This window comes from Azolla caroliniana, unplaced genomic scaffold, assembly GCF_043228905.1.
Source record: "Azolla caroliniana isolate FFs.n. ecotype wild unplaced genomic scaffold, voAzoCaro1.0.p SCAF_692, whole genome shotgun sequence".
NCBI lineage: Eukaryota > Viridiplantae > Streptophyta > Polypodiopsida > Salviniales > Salviniaceae > Azolla > Azolla caroliniana.
The window spans coordinates 8,238-17,514 of NW_028231127.1; the positions used below are offsets into that span (position 1 = coordinate 8,238).

Below are 9,277 nucleotides of genomic sequence, written 5' to 3' on the forward strand. Positions count from 1 at the left end.
GGAGGAACGGTCGTAGAGTGGTACAGGCAACGACAAGAAATATGTGAGAGTGGTCGATTTGCACCTCGTGCAAATTGTAGGGATCAAAGGTCCCGACTCAAAGAGGCCGAGAGAATATTGGAAAGGTATGTCAATGATACTTCCACAATGCATATTGTGGACGAGGCCCGATATTGGTTTAGAATCTTGAGCATGACGACTCCCACTCTATGGTATATACATAATGTCTCACTCCAATGCTCATATTGTGATTGCCAAGACCTTGCCTGCCAAGACCTTGCCGAGTAAATGCTTACATTTACTCGGTATCCAAATGATTATTGTGCGGCATATGCCACATTTATGTATGTATGTATGTATGTATTTTACGAGAGAGCGCAACTTATCAAGCGCAAAAGAAGAAAGAAGAAGAAGAAAGAAGAAAGAAGAAGAAGAAGCGATGGTCATCTCCTCTGCTCTCTCTGTCTTTCGCTCATCCTTCTCCCCCTCGCGGCTCCCTCACATGGATCGCAGTCAGTCTCTCCTGAACGTGAAAAACACACTTACACCTACCTATGGATCCTTCTCCATCCTCTCCTCTAGTCGCTTCAAGCTTCCTGCCTCCTCACACAGGTCTCCTCCCCATTTCCCACTCCTTTTTTTTTATTTCCAATTTCTTCTTTTCTCTACCAAAGCTTAACGGCCTCATGAATCCTTCAACCTTAAATTGGGCATTCCTTAACGTTCAGTTTTTATGTTTCTGTTTTCTTCATTCACCAATGCTTGAATTCATACATAAGTCGATCAAGGCGATTTTGAAATGAAACGAGAATTTAACTTGTAAAATGTATCAATGTTCTTAATAAACTAACTTCGAAAATGGTGTCTTGTGCATTGGAAATTCTGTTAGAAATTCACTTCCATTTTGTAGAAATGTTTGCTCCTTCATAACATATGTGCCAAGTCCTATTTTTATTGAGAGGAATTACACTATTTTAATGAATCCTAATCCATTAGTGATTCAACATGTAATTATATAGAAAATCAGTCAGTGGACTCAACATCTAACAACTGAAACAACATTGGTTCTACATTTACCCTTGATTACACACACACACACACACACACACACACACACACACATGTATGTATATATACATAAATTTGTACATACTCGCATACATATAAGTATGAATTGATATACAGATACAAATGTCTTTACATATATGTATGTATGTGTGTGTAATATGACATGATAATTAGGAAAAAAAACTCTATGTGATGATTCAATCCATATTATATTCGTGCCTCAAATCTAGATGATAGACAAGGTCCCATGATAATTGTATGTGTAGAAACAAAGAAGGTATTGCATTTGTTCAATGGACCTGAAGAATCACAATTGACTAAATCATCCAGGAGGGGTAGTTCACTAGATACAAATTAAAACTAAAATTTTGTTTAATCCTAGTTTCAAAGTTTATACGTATAAAGTAGTTGTGAGGTAAAAATATGGGAACTGACTGTCGTTTTCAATTCAAGCCATACTGTTTTAAAGTCTTTGAGAAGATTCTGACGATCAAAATTCTTCCTTGATCCCTTATTTGTTTGACGGAAGTAGTATCTCTAAATACACTGATAAGGTGATTCTATGCATTTTCAGATCAAAGCTAAATTCCATTCCTAGTTATTAAAGTAATGTAATAGCTTCTTAATTGTGCATATGCCATGCAGATTGACTGCATCTTGTTTTCCCTTTGAGGGTTCAGTTTACAAGCAGGAACTTGAAGCAGCAGTTGATGTAGTGGAAAAAGCATGTCACCTATGCAATACTGTATGTTATCAGTTTTGTTCTATGATCATCATATCATGTCTTCATTTAAACTTGTTAGAGTTCAAAATTATTTATAGGGTTTCATATATAACTTGGACATACAGCATCTATATCATCATGATTTATGAACTTTTTGAGGTCTTTCATAATACTGTTTATTGAGAGCACGAGCACCTGATTCTAGATAAATACAAGACTTCCATGTAGGATGAGATTGTGATCGTCAAAGGAAAATTCTCAATCATGGTGAATTAACAGTAAGAACTTTTCGATGACTTGACAATGTTTAAAGATGCCCCAAATAAACATGTAAATTATTTTGATAAATGTAAGTAATTTATTATACCAAATCTAGGTTGCATTACACACAAAGATAGGCTATAAACATGTAAAGCTAGGTTGACACATCCAAAGGATTTGATCAACCAAACATGTCGTTTCACATAAGTATTTAAAGTTCTTGCAGGTTCCAGATGCTTTTAGATGAAATCTTCACAAAGTGTAATATTTGTGTGAGCCTCCTTTCCATATTCTCTCATATACAGGGGTGTTTTTAAACCAATCCCATTTGGCTGTTCAAGTGACTTTTTAATGCTTCAGAATAATGTCTTAATAGTGAGTGCTAATGTATGGAAAGATTCACAAAGCCATACAGCCAGTGCATACTTTTGGATTCCTGAATTTAATATTTTGCTACTTCGTATAAACTCTACAGAGAAACTCAAAGGACTTACACCCAATGTTCAAGGAGTTGGGAAAAAACATGATGCTATATTATCAGTAATAATTTTCGTAAGAGTAAATGTACAACAATTTAGCTTTGAGGATTTGGAGGCATATATTTAATTAAAGATAGTCTGCATCCATGTCTCCATAAACAAGAAAATAAATGCATTTTTTGTTAACTCCTTAGGTACATAACTACGTAAAATATTTATCCATATCCTTGTGTTTGTAAACAAGAAATTAGATTTGGCTAGTGTTAAAATACATCAAATAGTTTTAGGATTATGTCATAGTGGATCATAGTTTCACTCTTTGGAACCAGATGCTCATACCACACAATTTACATGAAAATAAACGTTCATTTATGGGTGAATTTCATACAACTATGTACATCTATAACAACCAATTGTTGAAATACAAGTACTTTCCTAAGCAGAGTTTTTAATGGAAATAATATGTAGGATAAATTGCACATAAATATCTGATAATAACTGCATTACTCTATCTGGCTAAAAAGCAGACTTCAAGTATGTGCTTGTGTCAGGCCACTCTTTAATAATTTATGATCAAGATCGAGTTAATCCTTAGAAACAATGTGATTCAAGTATTCTATTTTCGTCTGGCTACCAAGGATTGACATAATGCTACATAAGTGTAAGAAATAGAAAAGTAATATCTAGATGTTGGGCATTACTCTCATTTCTTCGATAAACCATAATGGTATTAAAGAAAACAACACAATCCTAATGTTCAAGAATTCTGTCTGCTGGACGTTTTGCAATCAAATGTGGTGAATGCATGGATCCAAATTATGTTCAAATTGGGCTTTTATAAATATGAAAGGAGAAAATTCAAATGTAATGGTAATGAGCCTTGAATAAATTTGACTAAAGTAGAAAATTATATCAAGCTGTAACAATAATCTTAGTATGATTATGGTCAATATAGTTCCCAAGTCAACCAAATAGTGAACTATTTGGTTGAATTGGATCCCTTTCAAAGTTCCTTGGATTTTTTTTTGTATTATTGTTTTAGAAGTACTTGACTGAACTGTTTGGGATATTTGCAAAGTTCTTTCTCTGGTTGGAAAACAATAGGTCACTTACGTGAGATATCTAGCAGCATGTGGTCTGAATGCTACATTGGTACTTAGCATTACAGTCAGAAATTTGAATGATGAGAATTCTGCTACGGATAGAATTTGATTTTCAAAAGTTCAATTGTGCACTCTAACCTCTGACAAAGGTCTCCTATTATTTATAAGAAAACCTCATCTCTGGCATGATTTACAAATGCAACTCTTCCTGATGAAAGTTGACACAGAAACAGAGAATGATGACAAATGTCTTCATCAGTAGTCTCCACGCAAGAGAACATATGTGTGCATTAAATTTTGATTCCAGCTTAGCAACTACCCTCAAGATATGTCTATGTGAAAGGAGATCACGTATAATCCTGGTTTACTTCTGATTGGAAGGGCACATAAGTATTAATACGGCCTATTGCTTATGGTGGAGGTTTAATAAGATCCTAATAATATTTCGGCAACCACCACAATATGCACTTAATATCCAACTCAAGAACAATAAATTAGGAAAAAATTCAGAGTTCCTCAGCTTCTATTGTTGCTCTTTGTAACCGAAAATGGGCTCTGATGTAGATATGAATGGTGATGTTTACTTATTAAATTAGGAATGGAAGTTTGAGTGCTGTTTCAATGACTCAATTTACAGTTAATATGAAATGCAAGAACAATGAATTTTCTTGGATCTTGAGTTTGATGACGAAACTAATGGTAGCATCTATGAAGTTTAACGTCCGTGCATGATAATAGAATGTGGATTTCTTTTAAACCATTGTTGGATGTGGTGCAAATCCAAAGTTCAGATATGTTGAAGGTTGATATGTTACCAAGTGAATGGCATAGTATGAAGGTACATCTCTCTCTAACTAACGTAGCATTGAACGCTGTTGACAATATTGCCAAGGCTCCTTGAACTCAAAAGTCTCAGACTGAAAATAATTATGGGACATCCTTTTTGGCTTTTAAGGTAGGATGGCCATAATTAATGGTGATTATAAGTTTTGTTCTCAAAATAGTATAGGTTTTCGTTTTTTGAATATCACTACTATATGCAAGCATACATTATATTGGATTTTTTTAAGCATCAATGGATACACATCGTTCTGCTGCATATAAAGCACTCATGGGATCAATTTGAAGTTTTACTCGAACATTATAATTTGACTTGTGTTAAAGAGTCTAATGCTCCTTTAGACACTTGAACCGTTTGAAGGTTAATCATCTAACATCTTCAAAATTTCTTGGAATGTACATTATCTATAGATAGTTCTTGATCTAGATTCGTTTACTGTATTTCCTTTTGTTACTGGAAAGAAGTTTGGATTGATAGAAAACTTGTGAACAAGAAACTTACATATTATTATTTGAACAGGTGCGCAAATCTATGATTGTGGATGGGGAAGAACAAATGAACAAGAGTGATCAAACTCCAGTTACAGTTGCAGACTTTGGCATTCAAGCCCTTGTTAGCATGGGTACAAATGTGACCTAGAATTTTAATTGCTCGAGTTATGATCCGATTTTGAGATAGTTGAAATTCTAAGAGATATCTTAGAGCATATCTGTTATAATTTAAGATTCTCTTTACATAAATCAGATATGTGGTCAGGTTGCTGCCTTAAATGCAGTCCAGCGTTGACATTATTAATCACTAACTTGAAAATATGGTGCATGTTTATAGTAAGCAATTGTGGGGATTTAGAATTATAGCACATAGCTAGCATAATTCGTATGTGGTCATAACGCTTGCACGTTTTGTGCATAGATTCCACACCTCAATTGTTGCGACTTCTTGTATCACAGAACTTGGGCGACTATTTCCTTCAATTCCTCTTGTTGCAGAGGAGGATGCTAGTTACCTGAGAATGGATCTTAAAGAAGCAGAGAGTGCAAAGGCATACAAAACGCCTTTAGTGGACATGGTTGTAGAGGCTGTATCAAAAGTGACATCCACAGCAGTTGGACCTGTGACGAACGATATAATCTTGGAAGCAATTGATAGAGGTGGAGATCTTTCTTCTGACACCCATTTCAGAAAGGAAACACCCACATTTTGGGTAAGTACATACACTCGTTCTTCTCCAATAAACACTGTTCTAGTAATAGGTTGAATGCAAATTATCTAGTAAAGCACTGTAAAAGGGATGTATAAGAAACGGGGAAAGATCTGCTGCTTTTGTGTTGTATCCTCTGGCTCTTCCCCTTTCCACCATCTATTTGGGTTTGCTATCAGTTTGCAAGTGAAAATTTGACCTTCCAACCTCTTTCTTACAAGTGCTACATTCCTGTTTGTGTATTCACTACCCATAGGCAACCTTTTTCTCTTCTGCTTCTAACCTCTCCATTGATAGATGCTTGCCACTACTTACAGTAAAACATTGGAGGTCACATCTAAACCTTACCAATATCACAACACGAAAAATCTTGAAAATCAAAACAATTCCAAGACCTACCTTGCATGTGCATTGTGTAGTGTACTAGTGGCTATATACAAATGGATTTGTATTAATCTGATTATGTGGGGGAAACATAAACAAGATGGAAAACCACAAGAACGTGCAAATATCAACTAGTGGAGGCTAAGATATTATTCGGAAACTAATAAAAAAATGGTAAAGAGGGTGCTAGAACATTGTGCACATGTCAACGCCATCCACAGAAGGTAGCACTTGATATGTTACTCCTGACAATTTTGGTTTTTTAGATATTGTCAAGATAGTTCCCGATGATAAGAATGAGGAATCCCTACAATCCTTCTCGGCAACCTGATTAGCCTAGGAATTTAGGAGTTGTAAATTTCATCAAAACTGATAAGTAGTAAACAATGGGCACTCTTCCCTAGTGAACTGAAGATACCTAAGATATGACTAATGACCTGAGTAGGAATGGTGTATCAGTTTGTTTGGGCTATGAGATTCTGAACTTGATGCTACACTTTGAAGTTTGAACTGGGCACAACTTCACTGCATGATTGGTATTGCATATTCAACTTACATTCTGCAGCATTAAATATTCCACATTTTAGTGAGAGTAATCTTTTTTTTCATTGCGTTCTTATCCTGCTATGGCTGACCGAGATATTTGAAGGGTGCTTGACTGTTTGACTGCAATTTGAGAAATGCATGGCATATGCTGGTTTTTAATATGTGTGCTATAATTCTGTCTATGTTTCTTATTGTATAGGTGCTGGATCCAATAGATGGAACACGTGGATTCTTGGAAGGTGGAGATTCCTTGTATGTGGTATGATTGATGTTTCTTCACCTTTCATTTTTTCTCTCCCTTTGGGTTTTTGTTCAACCTCTAGGGTTGTTCGTATGAAGCTATATTAGCTTTAATATGAAGCTTAAAGCAGTACAATCACATTGCATCTAAAAAGTGATCCATTCTTTTAAGTAGCTTTCACAATTTATATGCTCAGATTGGCTTGGCATTGGTGGTAAATGGAAGATTAGTTCTAGGAGTTATGGGTTGTCCATCTGTCACACATTGTAAAATGAAATCCAGGACAGGTAGACGCCTAATACAATCTTTGGACAAGTTAATGAAACAACAAAGCGAAGAAATTTCGGGGGTCCTTGTAGCTGCATGCAATGGCCATGGAAGTTGGATTAAGCCTTTGTCACTTGTGGGACAAGGAACTAATACGAGTTTGGTGGATCAAGAATTTGTACAATGTTTGGTAGATGGAAGCACTACATTGGACACAGCATGGTGTGGTCTGTCACGACATGAAGATTGGGATTTATCTCCTCTGGCACATATCATGGATTCAAATTCAGTATTTTGTAGCGATTTTGTCCTCCATTTCTGTTGTGGAAGGTAGTTTTGCCTTTTTATAATGTGTCAGTTACATTGTCGAAATGTTAATACTGAATGCAGAGTGTGGTGCAGTCTTTGCAAATATATGGCTGTTGCTGTTGGAGCTGTTTCTGTTGTTCTACTTCCGCAGGTCAAAAAGCATATTAAGGTTAATGATTCAACTGTTCTGAACACTGTGCATTAATTATAGAGTACTCTATGCCCTTACCTTTTTATATTCTCTTAATAGAAATCATCAATCTTCCTGGTATTTTGTTTTGGCGTTTCGTATTTTCGATAAAATATTCAAAGCTGTCCTGGTGGTTGCATTGTGGGAGTTAGGGAAACAGTTCAAAGAAAACACTAAGCAGTGTGCACATTGCACGTGGAATATTTTCTAAAAGCATTTTCTATTTTTTGCAGTTTGCCTATAGTAATATAACATTATGCTAGTGGGTCTTGAAGACCTCTTGTATCCATGAGTTCTAGGATGATTCAAGCTAAAACATCTGTATCCACAAGATTATCAAGGCTGATACAGCTACTATTAGGGGTAGATCCTAGTGTAAGCATATGATAAAGAATTAATGGATAGATAGATAGAGAGGAGAGAGAGAAAGAAGGGTGCCGATCCACCTGACCATCCTGAGCGAAGGGATCGAGACGGACTCAAGCCTTGATCGGCGTCCCATACCATCGCCGTGGTGTCGAGTCATACCTGGTACTGGCGCGCTCGCTACAAGAGTTTGATCACCACGAGTTTAGAGTCTCGATGTAGTCAAGAGATGTCAAATGAGGGTAGTTAGGCCCCATATTTATAGCCAAGCCTAAGGGCCCCAGGCAAGTTCACACTTGGCCTTAATGGGTTGTCTCAATCCTAAGGATTAAAGGTAATCCTTCCCTTCCTTACACTCTCGTTTAACCCTCACACTTTATCCACGTGTATAGAATACTACGGTACAATCTTACCACGGGATATTATATGGTCATGCCTGTAACAGCTGCACCAGTAATATGACAAGAACTGTACGCTCCTTATGCGCAACGCTCGGCCACAACCGAGCTTAGAATCATACACAGAAAAACAGGAAATAAAGCATGACACGAAGAAGAAAAGAGTGCACAGGATGTTTACGTGGAAAACCCAAACTAAGGGAAAAACCACGGCAGCCCACAGGCTGCAAACTATCACTACGTTGGAATGTACAAACAATGAGTTCACGGAGGCAACGACCTCGTGCTCACGATCTTCGCCACAGGTGGCGGTTACAACAGAGGCAACGCCCTCTTTCTCTCTCTCTCTCTCTGTACATTGTTACGTGCTCTCTCTTCTTCTTGCACCAACAAAATGACAACAACACCAACCACTAAAAGTTTGCCCTAAGTTATATTTATACTAATATGACTTTTCGGCTATTTACAAATATAGCCTCAATGGACTCTTAGAAACATGTTCTTCTCCCTTCCCATCCGGAGGGACCTGTCTCCCAACATAATATTCATAGAATTTTTAGTCTAATTAGTGTCCCATCTTCATAAAAAAAGAGAGTCTCAACATATTTATGCCAGGTTAGATTTGGAGTCCTTCAATCAGTTGGCAGGTGAGGGTGAAACTTCATGTCGGTATGTCCAACTGTGGTTTGAGCTCTATTGTTTCATCATAGACAGGGTACCTCTGTTCTAGTACTTCTTAGATAGACTATCTCATACTTTCTCAGAGATTAGCAAAGTCATCTTACAATATTGCCTTGAGCTAGAGACGAGGACGTACTGCAAACGTGTGCAGAAGTTACTCATGGAGATGGTCTTTTATTGAGGCATATTCTGCATTGAGGATGATTTATACTGCAACT

At 36.7% G+C, this 9,277-nt stretch overlaps 1 protein-coding gene across 5 annotated transcripts; it reads left to right on the forward strand.

The window, feature by feature from the left end:
- The first annotated feature begins 485 nt into the window (after positions 1-485).
- LOC147847762 (putative 3'(2'),5'-bisphosphate nucleotidase, mitochondrial) lies at positions 486-7,790 on the forward strand. 5 transcript variants are annotated; one of them, XM_087338852.1, is made up of 7 exons: positions 486-612; positions 1,714-1,813; positions 4,996-5,098; positions 5,427-5,680; positions 6,807-6,866; positions 7,045-7,445; positions 7,518-7,790. In XM_087338852.1, the coding sequence occupies exons 1-7, from the start codon at positions 503-505 to the stop codon at positions 7,627-7,629; spliced, it is 1,140 nt and encodes a 379-aa protein (XP_087194978.1). In that variant the 5' UTR covers positions 486-502; the 3' UTR covers positions 7,630-7,790. The 5 variants fall into 5 exon arrangements, with proteins under 5 accessions (XP_087194978.1, XP_087194982.1, XP_087194979.1 ...); XM_087338853.1 differs by having other exon boundaries at positions 527-612; positions 1,749-1,813; XM_087338854.1 differs by lacking the exon at positions 486-612 and adding an exon at positions 1,998-2,070 and having other exon boundaries at positions 1,711-1,813; positions 7,518-7,788.
- The last annotated feature ends 1,487 nt before the right edge of the window (positions 7,791-9,277 follow it).